At 35.7% G+C, this 18590-nt stretch overlaps 1 protein-coding gene across 1 annotated transcript in view; it reads right to left on the reverse strand.

Annotated features, from left to right (window-relative positions):
• Window positions 1-13197, reverse strand: part of PPP1R3A (protein phosphatase 1 regulatory subunit 3A) — a 45901-nt gene extending 32704 nt beyond the window's left edge. The window contains exon 1 of the mRNA XM_021699406.1: window positions 12410-13197. Within this exon, the coding sequence (XP_021555081.1) occupies window positions 12410-13197 (788 nt within the window). The remainder of the gene's footprint in view (window positions 1-12409) is intronic.
• Between the last annotated feature and the right edge of the window lie 5393 nt (window positions 13198-18590).

Raw genomic sequence — 18590 nt, forward strand, 5'->3', positions numbered from 1 at the left:
TTCTATAGGATATTAGGAAAATTATAGTAAAACTCTTAATGAAAACTATGAGATGTTAGTTGAGGGTGGTAATGTAAGAACTAATTCCTATATCAGTATAGGGGAGCATATTATTTTTGCCAATAATAAAAATATAATTATTTATGCTAATTTCCTAAAACATGTTGGTTTCCCAATTCTTACTGCCATAAAAAGAAAAATAATATAATTTTTAAAGTTTAAAATTTTTTTGAAAATTGAATTGTAGACATATAATTAGAAATTTCTAAAAAAAGAACAAGGTAACTTATTAAAGTAGTAAATATCATAGAATTAAAGTTGTCAATAATTGTCAATTACAATACAGACATTGTAATGTCTGATGACGGTACTACTTCAGTTTGAGTTTAACATTTTCACAAGATACTTTAAATGTATTTTATATTCTGCAAAATCAGTAATTACCTGTGAACTAGAAAGTTACCATTACTTAAAGTTTTCAAAAGTTAAAGCTCTTGCCTATAAGAATCAATGCAACTGGACCCCTCTGCTATATAGTTTTAAAACACATGTATATAAGAATATGGGAAGTCTTCATATTCTTCCTGCAACTCTTCTTTAAATATAAAATTATATCCAAAAAAATTGTACATGCTATTCAGTAGAGTGTAGCAGATCCATCACACTTCCTTTTTGTTAAGTTTTAAGGTTAAACATGTAGACACATTGCATTACTCCTCTTAAATACTTTTGTTTTTTGGTTTCCTGTAGGGGAAGACCAGGCATGCAATCCCAAGACAGAGGTGACAGTACTGTATGACTTAATAAAGTTTAGGTTTAGGTACACAGGAGGAATCTGGTAGAGGCAAAAGGCCCAGTCAAGGGAAGACATTAAGGTAAAGAAAAGCAGATAGGACAGAAGGTGGGCCGAGAATCCACAGGTGTCAGAATCAGGGAACATCATATGAGCACTACTACAAATATTGGCCGTGATCCTGGCCCTGGCAAGAAGGAAGAATGAATGACTGTGTTCTGATCAGTAGACACACAATATCTGCCTTTGGTCTTTCATTATTCAGCCTGTTAGATTTTTCTGGTTCTGGTCCCACTGGTCTGGAGTGTGGTATGAAGAAAGCCAAAGGCTAACCCGTGAGTATTTATTTTATTTGAGATGTTAAGATTATTTGACATTACTTCAAAGTAATATTATGATGACTCCATGAATCAGCTCTTTAGAAGACTTAGGATAGAAGGAAAGACAATAATGAGAGTATCCCATAGTAGGCATGTTAATTTATTTCTCAATTTGATCTCTTATTGATACCTTAATAACTGAAAGTAACCATCTAAATTTAGATTGTCTATAAGACTGTATAATGGTTAATGTGTTCATTTCTATATTTAATTTTAAGTTGATTTAGGTAACAAATACGTGGTTATTGCAGGGACAAATTTCCTTTTTATCTGTTGTTTTTATGATCTATAAATATAGTCTTTCTATATTTTATCCTATTTTTAATTTTTAAAGTAATTTTTATTTTTGATCCAATGAACAATCATTACCTCATAGCCATAGAATATAATATGGGTATAGAATTAATAAGAACCAGCAAAAGAGAAATCAGTTATTATTTTGAAGTTTTTTATTTACATCGCAGGGATGATGACTATGATTTTAAACAAAACATAGAATAAAGGAAGAAGAGTTAGGATATGAGGAAATATGTAACTTTGGTGTGAGACATTAAGGGAATTAATTTGCCACCTGGATATCCAGATGGAGATGTTCAGAAGGCATCTGATTTTTAAAGACTGTGAAAACAATGAAAATACTCATCATTAAAACTGTAACAAGTATAATTCATTCTTCAATTATTCAGAAGGTGCTTTTGGATTTTACTAGGCCTCGGGGTTATCAATGAGAAAACCAGTTGCCTTTATTATTAATTTTAAGAGCTTTTTCTATGCAAATCCTTTTATTAGTTACAGTGGGGAATAATGTTTAGATAAATACATCATTCCTGGCCTCAAGGAACTTGCAGTCCAGTTAGGAAGATGACACACACATAGGTTTTTTTAAGTGCAGGGAAAGGCCATTATTATAAATGGCACCTTTATAAACATTTTGACTTAACAGATACAGAGGGCCATATGATGGAAGTCCTCTTCCTTCCAGACATACAAATATCTGAAAAACAGGACGTCTTTTGTTAAATGTTAATTTCTTTGCCTATAGATAAATTACATCAGATGCAAATACAGCAAACAGCAACCCTTTCATTTAAGGAAAGCTGTTTTATTTTATACCCTTGAAATAACTACTCCATGAAAAAAATATTGCCAGAATTATTTTAATTTAAAGGAAGAATAACAAAGCAATATAAGGGCAAAAGCAATCCCATAATATGGTTAAATCAGGAATAGGACTAGGAGTCCTGTTGAACTACATGAATTTAATGAGATTTGTAAACAAATGTCTTGAATGTCCCTATAACTAGCATTGTCTAAAAACTTAACTTGGTTTGCCAAAGTTAGCTTTAAATGAGCTATTACTAATACAGACAATAGAAAATATTAGAAAACATATGAACTATCTGAAGAATGCCTTTATTATATGTATAACACACATACACACAAACAAGATAAGGTTTAACTAAAAAGCTCATATATACGGATGTGTGTGTGTAGTTTTTCCACACAAAAAGGCAATGCATTAAGAATAATTCAAATATAGATGGGCAGTATTGCTTAACTGCTCCCTATGTTCAATTTACTAAATAAATTATGAACTGGATTGGCTGTCCCAGTTCTCTGCACATATTCCTTGATTAGAACAAATAGCTTTTAGTTAAAACTGTACACACACACACACACACACACGTTCAAGAAATTTAACATCTATTTGGGTGAATTCTGCTTGTCGCTATTGTATTAACCTTTCTACAAAACGATACACTTAGAACCAATTTAAGTTTCAGTTGGTCTATATTACATTTGATTTTTGCAAACCTATTTGAAATTTTTCAGTGTCTCATACAGTTACATTCTTGAGTGAAATTTTATTAAAAAATTAGATATCTAGAAAATAGAGTACATAGCTATTCGAAATTATTCATTATTTGTCTAAGAGCGTTTCAAAAATTCTAACAGCCATCGTTTTAGGTAGAATTGAGAACTAAACCGAGTAATCTTCTGAAATATTTTGAATTCTCTCCCCTGGCACCCATAGGAAGTACAGTAATAACAACAATCCCTCCAGTACTCAGAACTCAAAGCTAATGATGGCAGGACTGGGAGAGCTCTTTAAAGATTTTTTTTTTTTTAATTTATCTGAGACAGAGAGAATGAGAGAGACAGAGAGCACATGAGAGGGGGGAGGGTCAGAGGGAGAAGCAGACTCCCCGCCGAGCAGGGAGCCCGATGCGGGACTTGATCCAGGGACTCCAGGATCATGACCTGAGCTGAAGGCAGTCGCCCAACCAACTGAGCCACCCAGGCGCCCTAAAGATTTTATTTATTTATTTGAGACAGAATGAGAGAGAGAGAGAGAGCACGTGAGAGGGGGGAGGGTCAGAGGGAGAAGCAGGCTCCCTGCTGAGCAGGGAGCCCGATGCGGGACTCGATCCCGGGACTCCAGGATCATGACCTGAGCCGAAGGCAGTGGCTTAACCAACTGAGCCACCCAGGTGCCCCTCCTTTTTTTTTTTTAAAGATTTTATTTATTTATTTGAGAGAGAGAATGAGATAGAGAGAGCATGAGAGGGGGGAGGGTCAGAGGGAGAAGCAGACTCCCCGCCGAGCAGGGAGCCCGATGCGGGACTCGATCCAGGGACTCCAGGATCATGACCTGAGCCGAAGGCAGTCGCCCAACCAGCTGAGCCACCCAGGCGCCCTGGGAGAGCTCTTTAGCTAGCTTGCTGTTATTCCCTGCAGCCCCTGGAATGTTAGTGCCCGTAGTGCACAGTCCTTGTAATAGTCATGTCATTCCCCCGTCAGAGAATCTAGTTGGGATGAGTTTTTTCTTCTCTGAATTTTGCATTAAAATATGACAAACTAGTTTATTAGTTTACTAGTTAGGACCTCAGGGCAAAAATCTAAAGTTATTAGGTTAGTTGACCTGAAAAATAGGAAACAATCACAGAAACAATACGATTCTGCTTAACTTTGTAGGGGTAGGGACGCCAACATTTAATTCAACTGAGAATCAGAGTAAACAAATGACAAGATTAAAGACATAGAACAATATGAATGGCTATATAAAAGACCTAGAATTCCTGATAGAATACATTACTGAAGAACACAATCTTTCCAGAAGATGATTCAGGAGAGAATATATAACCATTTGGCCTGGGTAGTTTTTAGAATAAATCTGCCTCAAAGCAAAAAATAGAATTAAATGGTCTTTTCTACAATATATGATTTATTGAAAATGATTCAGAAATCAAGTGTCGTATTAACACTGGAAACAATGATTGAACTTTATTTACACCAAACTCAATAGTCTTTTTTTTTTTTTAAAGATTTTATTTATTTATTTGACAGAGAGAGACATAGCGAGAGAGGGAACACAAGCAGGGGGAGTGGGAGAGGGAGAAGCAGACTTCCCGCGGAGCAGGGAGCCCGATGCGGGGCTCGATCCCAGGACCTGGAATCACGACCTGAGCCGAAGGCAGACGCTTAATGACTGAGCCGCCCAGGCGCCCCGAACTCAATAGTCTTATACACCTATTAGAATATTTGTGAAAATTACATTTTTTTTTTACTGCATCTGAATGTGATTTTTAAAATCTGTGTAATTTTTTCTATTGGCAAATACCCAGAAGATTTAAGTTATAACAATACATTATAAAATTATCTGTAAGTATTTATCCTCAAAAGGAGATACTAGTAAAATGTATTTTTCCCAGCTTCCTTTCATTATATGGCTTATGAAGCTGACATTTACCTGCACAAGTCTATGTGATTTGTAATTGTGTGAAGACATCCACAGTAATTTTTAAGAATGAGAATAAGCTTGGGGTTTTTCTTAGAGTTAGAGTCTACTTGATTTGTATCATGGCTTAAATCTGTAAAACAAATCAGAATACCATCAGTGTTAAATGGGCTATAAAATCTGTTTCACATAATTAAGAAAAGAATCTACTATTTGGCATGCTTTACAAATATAAATTTGGGGGATATTTTGTCTTTTGGTAAGTAAAGGGGTGAGTAAAATTCAAATCCAGAGCCACACATAGGATAGTCATGGTCTTACAATGTTAGCATTTCATGTCTCTTTGTGACTCGAATAGCGTTTAAGTGCAGCACAGACAGACCATTTCAGACCCCCTCACTTGAGGGGGAAGGAGTAGTAAAATTACCTAAGACAGCTTTGTGTAATGTACAACTGATCTCTATCACCAAACAATGCTGTATAACAGTCCAATTTAGGGATTTCTATTTTGTCATAAAATCTTTAAATAGCAGGATGATATAATTAAGCCTTCAAAACCAGTTATCACTTATATAATAGATAATAACACTACCATGCCGTTTACCCAAGTAAAACTATTAGAGACGCAGAATAAAAACCTGAAAAGATTCGAGACATGTGTTTTGAGGAGCTTTTTCTTTTTTTATATAGTGGTGGGGTACAGAGAACGCTTTAAAATAAAGGAATGGGGGCACCTGCATGGCTCAGTCGTTAAGCGTCTGCTCAGGTCATGATCCCAGGGTCCTGGGATTGAGCCCCATATCGGGCTCCTTGCTCAGCAGGAAGCCTGCTTCTCCCTCTCCCACTCCCCCTGCTCGTGTTCCCTCTCTCGCTGTGTCTCTGTCAAATAAATAAATAAAATCTTCTTTAAAAAATTTAAAAAAATAAAGGAATGAGCAAAATGCAATGGTGTATAATATATTTTCTTAGAGGAAAGAGTTATGTAAAATTCAACTTCACCTTCTAGGTATAAAGTGATGATAGGTGAAGTTGTGTGCAGCTATCTTATTTATTTAGTCCAAAAGAACTATTTTAAGAACTATTTCAAGAAGAAACATGTTGTAGTTTATTTTTTTTAAAAAAGTAGTGTTCAACTTATGAACAGGCAATGTTCCAAATTTTTTTGTAACCCAGAAATTGCTGGAATTTGGGAATCATTTTCCCCTAGCAGCAATGGTATAAATACTAGTTTCTCTGGTTAGTGCCCCAAAGCTTATTGAATCTATAATACAACTAATTTTGAAACTTTTGTATTAGCCTGGGTCCTGGCAGCAGAAATGATAATAAGGAAATAAAGCATTCCTCCCTTAATCTTGAGCGTAGGACTAGCCATATAGAAGTTTTAAAAGCGATATTTATCACCAATGTCATTTTGAGTATCTATGGAGGGTCATCAACTGGGACAGATCCTTATATATGTTAGCTAATGTAGTTCTCATAGCACCTCTGCCAAGTAGAAATTATTAACCCTATTTTGGCCTTTGTAAAAAGGGTACAAAATATAATTTATCCAAGTGTACACAATTAGTAATTAGACTGAAAGCCCAAATCTGCCCCACTTTAAAGGGTATGCTGTTTCCATTATGCTTCATTGTTTATGGAATCCACCTTTTCTGCTGAACACACACACACACGCACACGCGCACACACACACGTGCACACACACGCACACACGTATATAAAAATTTCAGGCATGGTTTCAAAGTGAAGTGTCAGAGCTTAGAAGATCTTTTAAGTCTATCAGGTCACTAAGCAGTCAGGCCCACCTCAGGGGTCTGCTCCTGAAGTCATTTCTCATTATTCCTGTTGGGGTTTTGATCTAAAAACTTAGAACAGGGACAAGAGTCACAATCAGCAAAATTGGAAAAAGTTGAAAAACTAAGTGTCCCAATTCATAATCTTTTTTTTTTTTCTTGCCTAGAGTTTTACTGGCTCAGAGTGCTTGGGCCCTATAAGAATTTTTATAGGCTTGGGGCGCCTGGGTGGCTCAGTCATTAAGCGTCTGCCTTTGGCTCAGGTCGTGGTCCCAGGGTCCTGGGATCGAGCCCTGCATCGGGCTCCCTGCTCTGCAGAAGTCTGCTTCTCCCTCTCCCTCTGCTGCTCTCCCTGCTTGTGCTCTCTGTGTCTTTGTCCAATAAATAAATAAAATCTAAAAACAATAATAATAATTTTTACAGCCTTGCAGATGGGCTTCGGGTGTGAAGTTCAAGTTTGTGGAGATCCAGAGGATCCATGTTAAGAAATGGCATCCATAGTGATTCCCTTCAGCTAGAGCTTGAGAATGATGAGACCCTCTTGTTTCCCTTCTCTTAGAAAAGGTGACAAAACTACACCAGGGAGTCTGGGCTTCTAGGGGGATGGATTTACAGAAAACCAGGAAGCCACAAAGCCCTGGTAGATCTCCAAGGAACTAAGCTACTTGGCTCCTTGCTGTCAACCAGATGGCAGCTTCCAAACGGTCCTCTTGACGGGTCCTGTGCAGCTGTGTTTTATGTTTCCATATGGCCTTGCCAGAGCTCCCCCCCTTAAGCAGACCTGGCTTCCACAATTAGTACGGACTCACAACAAGTTAGTTATGGAATACATTAAGTCCTAAAGGCCTCATGGGGCTATTTACACCTCTTTGGACTATTTCCAGGATCCCAGATTATACTGTAAGTGTAAATTAAGGAAGTCTCACGATCCAATGCCTCTGACTGGAACATGCAACATTACCATATCTTCTGCTCCATTTTCCAGTGCTTTTCTTGGCCTCATTTTAATGATTTTATACCACCCTGAAAGGTAAACTCTGTAATCTTAAAATCATGCTTTAGAAAGTCTTTCTTTCTTTTCCCTTCTTGAATGTGCCTGATTCTATTTCTCATGCACAAAAATTGAAGACTGATCAATTTTTTCCTTTGGCATTGAAGTCTTTCAGGAATTTATTTGCATTCACCTGGCCAAGTTATAAATACCATCCAACACCTATATCACGCCATTTCTTTACTTAAAATAATAAATTGGTTTCACTTAATAAAATACAAAACCAGATGAAGTCAGTCTGTGTACCCAACGGTTGGGAACATACATTTAGCAGCTGGTGAGGGAAAAAAAGTTCACTCCCTTAGCCCATGCACAAGATCAGTTATAGATCACATATTTTAGAAAACCTGAAACATAATGTAAATGGTTCTTATTTTATTTTTTAAGCATGGCTTCCATTGTGTACCCAAAGAATTGGGGTTGATATTCTTTGTCGCTTTCTCTGTTCTCAGTCCCTGTGAGGACTTTTTCTTTGGGACCTCTCCTCATCTTCGCAGGGTCATGTTTCTTAGCCATGTTTCTCATGGATACTGGTGCCTAACAACACTCAGGTCCTTAATAAACACTTGTTGAATGAGTTTTGGAACCTGAACAAGGTAGACTATGATATCTGGAGAAATAATGCAAGTCCAAGAATCAGAAATTAATTAGCTGAACAAGGTTTGATAATGATGATGGCAATTATAGTTGGCTTTTGATGACTACTTTATATGTGCCCAGCACTGCACTTAAAGCTTTAAGAACATCTAATTTTACGTTAATTGAATTATCACAATGTCAAGCATCATTACCCCTATTTTACAGATGAATAAACTGAGGTGCTGCGAAGTAAAGTAGTATGTCCACAGTCACAGAGCTATAAGTATATATTTTACTGGGATTAATATACAAGTCTGTTCAATGCCAAACTTCATGCCTTTTTTTACCCCTTCCCATCTGGTCCTCCATTTTATCATCTAGTAAATGTGGAATATTTAATAGTCATTAAGATAACCAGTTTTAAGATGTTTCAGATATAAGGTGACACACATCTCGGGAAAAGTTAGAATATAATTAGTTTTGCTTAATGATTAAAGTCCTGTAAGAGACCAAGAAGTGGCTCTCCAAAGCTGAAAACTTAGGAACCTTGGAAGGAAAGAGGAAGGAGATTTTGGGGCAGGATGAGCCTTTCCAGGGTTTTTGAGATCCATCTAAAGCTAAAGTTAGCCCTGTCTTTTTACACTGATTAACATTTACTGATAATTTACTATGTTCCAGATACTGTGCCAAAAATTTATATGTATTATTTCACAGAAATCTCAGCCAACCCTTTAAGATAGTACTATTGTTATTCCCAAAACAGATGAGGAAACCAAGCTTAACTTGCCCAAAGTCACCTGCTAGCATGGTGGAGCTTGGACTCAAAGCCAGATATGTTTAACTCGGAAGCCCATAATTTTAACTGCTTCTGAATGCTATTTTTAGCTTATTTATCCATGTACATTTAAGGTAATTTATATCTGTGTCATTTATTTCTTTTGGTCATTTATTTTGAAATAAAGTCCATGGGATGAGGATCAGCAATCTGCTTAGTTTGTTTGCTAGCACATACAACTGTGCCATGTGTGTGGTGACACTTACCAAGTATCTCCTGATGTGGGCCTTTTGGTGCAATTAAATACCTCTGGGTCACTCTCAGTCACATGTCTACAAGTAACAAACTCTGCTTTCCTCTCACTCTAGATATTTCTTTCTGTCGAAGTGGATGGATTAACAAACATCAAAGAAAATGTAGAGATTTACAAATTCTGACCTGAAAAAAATCTCCATAGAAAAAGCATAGTGTCTAGGGTGATTGACACAACAGAAATCCTACCTCACTAAGTGTATTCCCACAGTTGGTTCTGTACTTATTAGAAGGGATTATTGATGCTTTCAGAAGATACAATCTCCAGGACACTAATAGCAAATTAACTTTGGTATTAAGAGGAATTCAAGTTAGAAGTTACTGTCTACATTAGGACAGCTTATTTTCACTTTAACTCTGAGTTATATAACCCACTATTGTTAATTACTTGCATGTATGAAGCAAAAATCCACATAAATTTCTCTTCTGTATTTATCTGTTGGGAGAAGTGACCTCCAAATTAAGCTATGGAGGAAGTGTGGAAACATTCAAAAAAGACCCATTTAAATTATGTAACTCTTTGGAGGGAGAAGGATGTTTTAGAAGCTATCACTTTTTGATCAAATCAGTATTAGTTCACTTTTATTTTAGCCAAATACACATTTTGTAAAATAACACTAATAAGGTATGCTATTTTTCCCTAACTAAATTCTTCACAATGAAATCCAACTGCAATATTCATTTAGAAATTTGATAATGCTCTCTTGTGTGAGTTTTAGGAATATTTGAAACCCCATTGCATATAAATTATATCATGGAAAAGCTGTATAAATATTCTATTACGGCACATGCTGTTCTAAGAATCTGTCAGGATTTCCTTTATACACTCCATTTTGAGTGGTATATAAATCAGATATAAAAATTCACGTTGGACTGAAACTCTGCACAAAAGGCCTCCTCCAGAGGCAAATGCTTTTTTCAAAATGTGGTTTGAATTATGTTGGTCATTTTTAAGTTATAGAAGTGCAGAAAATGTATTTGTGGTTTTGAAGGAGAGAGATCTTTTCCATTTTTATAACTCATTAGGAAACTTTACAGGCCTTTAGACCATTTTGTGGTTTAGTTCTTCTCAGGTTTTTCCCCAAAGCAATATTAAAACTTGAACAGTGTCCGCTCTGAATCCAATGATTACTGTTCTGAATACATATGTGTGTATGGATATATATAGTTATACATATCTTAGAGTAGGAGAAGTTCCAATAATGTCATGAGTGGGGTAGAAGATTAGGCCTATCAGTGCCCATTTTTGTTCTTGGAATCAAGTCAACTTTGGCCTATCAAAGGAATCCCCTATTTTTACCAGTTCAGTATGTATTGCTTGTAATTTTAAAGCTGCATCTTTAACTTCAGAAAAATCCTCTGAGTTAAACACTACTTCTTCTATTAGCTCTTTGACAATAAGGCTATGACTTTTCTAAATTTTGCTTCTCTCTAACAAAGAGAACAAGTTGCAGCACATTTAATAGATATTCACTGATGATCTCTTTTGTAAAGTATTTAATGTGTACGTTTGTGTATATGAATCAGTTTGTTAAATAGTATTGAGTTTATTTTGTCTATATAGCTAACATGTTCCTGAGTAATTTCATAAACATCTAAGTTACTATTTTAGCACATGTAGAGATTATGTTTATATTATTCTCTTAATAGCATCAGTTAAAATCTGAGAAAGTTTTATTTGGACTAAGAAAGTTGGCAAAATTCACAAAGTTGAGTAAGCCAATCTTTCAAATGACTTTAAAGGATAATGAAAATAGAAATATTTTATATGATTGAATTGCTTCCACCTATGTTATATTTAGTTCATTAATGCATGAGACTAACACACTTAGTAGTTACTATTTACTGTCATATAATAGATCAAGGCATTAAAGCATAAAGAGGCTAAAATTTTTCCAATGTCGTTCCTTATGTTTTTATTAAATTCCACTTAGAATCTCAGTGTCTTGATTCCTAATACAGTTCACTCTTCATCATATTACAGTATTTCTGGTGCAGTTGCTAGAATCTTAGGTCTAGTAACAGTTAGGATGGACCACCCAGAGGACAGTCCAACATTTGCCTGTGACTTGTGGAGCAATGTGGACTTTTCCACTAAGACACTTTGAGGAGCAGAAGTGATCTATCTCCTCCTGGATGTTTTATCTGCTAACCCGGTGTCATGGAAATTAGCCAACTCTACAATAGAGAGAGCTGAATGCAGTTTTCTTTCTTTCTTTTTTTTTTTATATTAACAGGAGAGCAGGGTTACTAATGAGGAATCATATCCCAAATCTCTAATCTGTGAAGCTGTACATACTTATTTCTATTTGGGTCATTTTTTTTAAATTCTCCATTTGCTTTTACTAACTTATACTTCTTTGTGTTCTATAATATTATATTTGGTTGTAACTATAAAATTTTGTGTGTAATTTATACATAACTCGTATACTTTTGTCTTTCTCTTGGTTTGTCACTAAAGTCATAGCTCTTATGATTTACCTTAACATGTACTCCAAACAGCCCTATATGACTCAATCATTAAGAAATTTTGGGGGAAGCCTATGAATATCTGAGTACTAAGAGCATTTTGAAGCACAGTTTTATGTTAATCAGAAATGTTTTGAAGTATTGCATAGACATTTAAAACCCACTGAAAATAAACATACTATAAATGTCAAAATGAAGTGTTACATGTTAAGAATCCAGATTCCATGGTTTGAACTTAACAATTCGTAAGTCATTAGGCAAGCAATATGCACATTGTGCTCCCCTCCTCCCCCACCTACTAAATTATACCCATACTTTTCCTTGCATTTGGAGGAGCGATAACATGGTGCTATTATTTGAATAGCACTGACCTTGTTAAAGCCTAGCACCATTGTTTTATATATGATGAACGGTATATTTTTAAACAGAATGGCTACTTCGTACAACACAAGAAATAAAGAATGACATAAAAAGACTTTAAGATTATGAAGAGTAAAGAATGTAAGATAGATCCTCACCTTGATTTTACCTTTAAACAGCCTTTTATTTGTCTATTAGGAACTTCTTCCCGTGGTTTTACAGGCTTCGGCTCTTGTTCTTTCTTTTGACAAATCAGTATATAATTTGTGCCATTATTATTTGACCAAAATGTACCAACAGAAGTTTCATAACGTATACAAAACTCAACTTTACTGCCATCTTTTTGATAAGGGGGAACCAATAAAATCTTAAAGGAGAACTGGTCAGTTTCACCATCACATGAATTTGGGACATATTCTGCTAAAATGTCATAATGTGTCTGCCAGTCATCCAAGGACATTCTCACATATACTAACTTCTCAAAAGAAATATTCAAAACTCGAATAATGCCCTTCATACTTGTAGACCCAGGAGGATACTCAGTTGACTCCAGGATTGCTTTCTGTACTTGAAGTTGCTGCATAAGATCTTCTTTTGAAGAAGGCAAATCAAATAGTGGAGATAAAACATATTCTTCTGTGTGAAAAATGTCCTTCCTTAAGTCAAAACCGGTGGAAACACTTGGTAAATCCCAGCAATCAAATTCTTTGACAGACACAAGATTGAATCCAAAGGTGTCAGCGAATGAAACTCTTCTTGCACCTGAAGATGGAGTGTCCAGGTACATATCTTCAAAAGAATCAGAACCTCGTCTACTAGGTTGAGGCGAGAAGCCAGGTTTGAAAGTAGCTTTAACTTCCTCATCTTCAGAAAGAGAATCAGATAAATTAGGAACTTCTAAAAAGTTATCTTTGCTAATCTGACTAGGTTCTTCAGAAGGCTCCATTGGGCTCTCTGATATCAAATAAGGGAGGACTGTACAACTAGTAGAGGCTGATATTTGAGATACTGAGGCTTAAAATAAGTATTATGTTACAGTTGACATTGCAGAGAGGAGTCAGCTCTATAAATAGGTCCAATGGCGTGTAAACTATGCTAGCTTGCCTCCAAAGGCCTTTAATATGATAGCATCCATGTTACTCTCACCAGTATGTTTCAGATTTAACTGTTTTTAAATTTGCATGTGTTTATGAGCTGAGTTCCAAAAAGACAATTTAAATCATTTTTTGCTGTGTTGAAAAATCTGAAACTCTATTTAGAATTTAAAAAATTGTTTTAACCAGTTGATCTTAAAAATAAAAACATGGACGCCTTATTTTAAAGAAAATAAAAGTAGTATCCAATACTAACATGTAGTTTTGAGCTAAATCAATCCATTGTAGCAGACAAGGGCAGACAGGAGAAAAGAAGAGCATTTATAGAGTGGGGAAGAATCCAGTGCCTAATAGTAATGATAGCTACTATTTAACAGGGACCTTCAATGTAAAATGTGAACTATAAAAGGGTTAAATAGAGGCACTGGGAGTCCTGAGGAAACATGATTTAGATGAAGAAGGTATCATTTGAAATAAACCGTGAAGGGTAGGTAGGATATAGACATGCAGGGCTGGAGTGAGGTGGATTTTCCAGGTGGAAGAAATGGACTGCGCCAAGGCCTAGAACAAATAATTAATCAAATCTGTTATTTTAAACATTTGTAAGTTTCTTTTAATTAATCTATGGAAAAATATACGCAAGTAATATGTTATTGCCTTGAAAATATAAATGGGCAATGGTAGGCCTGGCCCAGGAGTGAAATATTTAAGTAGAATAAAGTGTTCATCTTTGGCAAACTGCCATTTTTATGCCCACAAAACAGAAGTTAATACCATGACATCTTGGAGTTTGATGTGAGTTTTAAAGTGTGAGCAGCCTGTTTAGACCACCACATTTTTTGTGTTAATGTAAAATCCACTCTGGAATGACAATCATGTAAATACCTATAAAAAAAATTTTAAACATACATATGCTTTGACCCTGAAAGTTTCCAGCTAGAAATTTACCCTATCACTGTAAGTATACAAAGATAAATATAGATATATGTTCATAACAATTGATTATTTTAAAAACTCTAGAAATTATCCAAATATCCACCCACAGGAAACTGGATAAAAAATGTGACACCCATACAATAAAATGTTTTATAGTCATTAAAAAGGCTAACGTAGCACTTTATATGTTGATGCAGAAAGATAACTAAGATGAATTGGTAAGTGAGAAAAGAAAGTGTGCACAGATATGTGCCTAGAAAATTCCTAGAAAGACAAAAGAAATTGTTAGCAGTGGTTATCTCTGATCATAGAGGCTGAAGGTCATAGGGGAAAGGAGATTCCTATTCTTCACTCAATTAATTAAATTGTGAAAGGAGATTAATTTTTTTTTAAAAAAAAGAAAGCTGCCCAATGGGATTTCTTTAAAATTACAGCTTTGTAAATACATTATAACTTATTGGACAATTTGAATTGCATAAATAGTGGCTCACGAAATTATTTTTTAAAATTAAAAATGAGCGGTGTCTAGAATAAGGAAATGAAATTATTTGGGCCTTACCTCATCCCTATAGCAAGAATGAGTGGTGACCTCATGTATTGTTCAAGAATGGAAAATGGCTATCCCTTGCAAAGTTAATGACCGTGAGCTTTGAGTAGCAATATTCCGAGGTACCTACAATATATATCACTAGGTATTCAAAGAAATTAGTAACAAAATAATTTATAGAATTAGTCAATAATCCATACAGTCATGTAAAAAATTGAAGAATGAAAATTCACAGATACAATGATGTACCAAAGTAATCTAACTATTTGAGGGTTACAAGCAGAGGCATAGAGCTAAAGACCCCTGGGGTTGTATTCTGTCTCTGCTACTTATTAGCTGGGTGATGTTCAGAATTTTGCTCAAACTTTTTAACCCTCATTTTCTTTCATTGTTAAAATGCAATGTTAACAATTAAATGAGTTGCATGTTAAATGTCTAGCACAAAACCTACAGTAACAGTGGCAGGCATTATTTTTATTTCTAAATACGCTTGTGAAAGGCTGATTTCTAAGACACATTGATAGATAATAGACCATAGAGAATCCACATATATAATATTAAGTAATAATCTATAATTTGATTTTTGTGTTTTTCAAAGACTCGAGTATGTAACACTTAACTTTATAAGACATAAAATAGCTCTACTTTAGAAAATGGTCCTATTATTTGAACTAAACTTTTCTCTTCTTACTTTGTGTCTTTACCCAGAGCACTGCTCCCTTGATTTGTAGTAATCACTGCCTCTCTTTTGCAGTTTATAACCTTTGCATAATTGTAGACAGTTGAATGTTCCCCCTTAGTCACCACTTAGCTAAAGCCCAGTGATTTTTAATCTCTTCTCACATGTCAATCCTCCAGCTCTTTCTATCATTTTGTTACTCCTCTATGAACCCCTTCCAGCTTACCTATATTATTCTGTTAATGAACTGCCCCCAGATGAATGCAGTATCACAGATCCACTGTCTCTGGAGCATGTAAAGAAACAATACTGGTTTCAGCCTTGTGACTTGGTGTTTGTATTCAGTTAAAATTCACATCACCTTGCTTCTTTTGCACATCATAGATCAGATCAACATCCCATTTTCTCATATTCACCACTACTTCAATTTTTTTTTTTTAAAGATTTTATTTATTTATTTGAGACAGAGAGAATGAGAGACAGAGAGCATGAGAGGGAAGAGGGCCAGAGGGAGAAGCAGACTCCCTGCTGAGCAGGGAGCCCGATGCGGGACTCGATCCTGGGACTCCAGGATCATGACCTGAGCCAAAGGCAGTCGCTTAACCAACTGAGCCACCCAGGCGCCCCACCACTACTTCAATTTTAACATGACTTGTACCGTACTCTTCTTCAACTGCTTAGGTGTACTTTTTTTTTTTTTTAACAGAACTAGGGCCTTTTTTTTTCCCTTAACAAACTACAGCTCAAGTTTTCACGTATTCCACTTCTTTGTATTAATCAAAGATTCTCAAAGGTAACTTTAACTTAAAGGACTGTATCAGTCAGGATCCCAGGAAGTGGGAAATCAACATCATGCTCAAAATAAGATAATTCCTTCCAGAAGGGCTTATTTACAAGCGTCTATTTAGAAAGTATAAATGCAGAAAAGCCCTAAGGACTAGTGCGGTAAACAGGGGGCCAGTCGCATCAGCATTGTTACCATCCTTCAAGGGATGAGGAAAGGGACAATCATCTGAACCCAAAAACAAAGAGTGCCCTGAGCTCCCTACTGGCTGAAGAGGATCAATGATCTTTGGTCAAGGGACACTGCCAACCAAATATGACCTTGCCAACAGAGATCCAGGAACAAAAATACACTGAACTTACTCTTCTCCTTTCCTGTGATGTCCTACCAGGGCTACACATTGGCCAGAGGCTACGGGGACTATAACAATTCATTCAGGTCAGCCTCCTGGTATAGACAGCAGGATGGAGAAGGGTGAAAAAAAGTAGCAAGTGGATTTGGAGGATCAAACAAAGATATCAGAAATTAAAAGTTTATTATTCAGTTATCATTACATGCTTATACATTATGTTTAAACATATATAATTTAAAATATGCATATATGTTCCTCTTGCTTAATACATATTCTATCTCAATGCTAACTGAGTTCCTGTTACCTGATATTTTATTGTTACAGCCAGAAAATTTGAAATATCTAGCATTCGTAAACTGATCCAGTGGAAGTCATAAATAAGAAATACTGAGTTTATCCACAGATGGCTAAGAAAGAAGTAATCTTTTTTGAGACTAGTTATAATGTCACATTTGTTTCCTGTTGGCATAAATCTTTGCAACCTAAACTCAAGAAATATTTTGTCAAAAGAGAACCCAGAAGAGTGATTTTTAACCAAAGATACATATCAAAATCACTAAGAGGTGTTCAAACTACACAGGCTCAGGTGCATCATCAGATCTACCGAATAGAGCACTGAATAGAACTTCCAGGTTGGTGATAATGCACAAGTGATTCTGTTAAAGATTGGTGAAGATGCATGATCTGTGAGTCTTTTGGACCCTATAGGGTCAAGGAGTCAGGGACTTATGTTCTAGTTAGAAAGAATCATAGCTATCATCCCTCAAGTATTATGCGGTTTGTTTTAGGTTTTTTTGTTTTTTGTTTGTTTGGTTTTTTGGGGGGGTTTTGTTTTGTTTTTTTGAGAGACACAGAGAGAACATGCGCACAAGTCGGGTGGGGGGAGGCAGAGGGAGAGAGAGAATCTTAAGCAGGCTCCACACTGAGCCAATGTGGGGCTCCAGCTCACTACCCTGAGATCATGACCTGAGCCAAAATCAAGAGTCAGACGCTTAACCAACTGAGCCACCAAGGCACCCCTGTGCTTTTTTTTTTTTTGTATAGAGTCTATAAAATAACTTTTATAAAAAATGACATAAAAATTTAGTAGAGTTATAGAGTAGCAGAACTTTAAGGCACTTAGCGATCATTTAGGCTGGTCCCCTCACTTTCACATAAGAAAACTGAAATCTGAAACAATGATGATCCCATCATTTAGTAACTGAGCTGGGACTTGATCTCAGCTCTCTCTTGCTTTGAGTCCAGTGTTCTCCATATTATCCCATACATTCACCAACTTTTAGCTTTAGAATTCAAAATTAACAAAGTAATCATTTTTTTGAAAAAATAGACATTAAAATTCATTTGTTCTAATCCAGTTTATTTTTTTAAATCAATTAACTTTTTTGAACTTTCTTTTTTCCATTTGATGAAAGATCTCCAGAGTGTCCAGATAATTTTTCTTTATGACAGAGTCTCTCAACCTTTTTTAACCTTTGCTGCCTTTGGTACATATAACATCTTACACTGTCCTCTCTCTCCCTCAGAGACTCTGCTGTACTCCTATTTGGGAATTACTGATCTAAGTTATAAAAATGAATTATATGATCTTTTGATAACTAATATTGATACTTAGTATTTTAAAGGACTATTAGTTAAAGACACAGGTTGGCTCATCAGATGGCAATTACTGGAAAAAATCCTCTGTAAAGGTGCATATCTACCAATAGAGGATGCACAGATAAATCAGCAGAAAGTGGAAATTTTGCCAGGTGAAGATAAATTTTTAAAGGTACGTGTCGTTTATCCCATGGAGAGATGAATGATTCAGTGTAGGTAATTGATCATGTTATAGCAGAAGAGTTTGTCACCAAAAGCAGCATCCTCATTCTTTAGCTTAATTTACAAAAGAAAAACTAGTATAATATTCAAGCACCAAGTGCTTATTTTATATGGATTAAATAATGC

This window comes from Neomonachus schauinslandi, chromosome 12 (genome assembly GCF_002201575.2).
Source record: "Neomonachus schauinslandi chromosome 12, ASM220157v2, whole genome shotgun sequence".
Taxonomy (NCBI): Eukaryota; Metazoa; Chordata; class Mammalia; order Carnivora; family Phocidae; genus Neomonachus; species Neomonachus schauinslandi.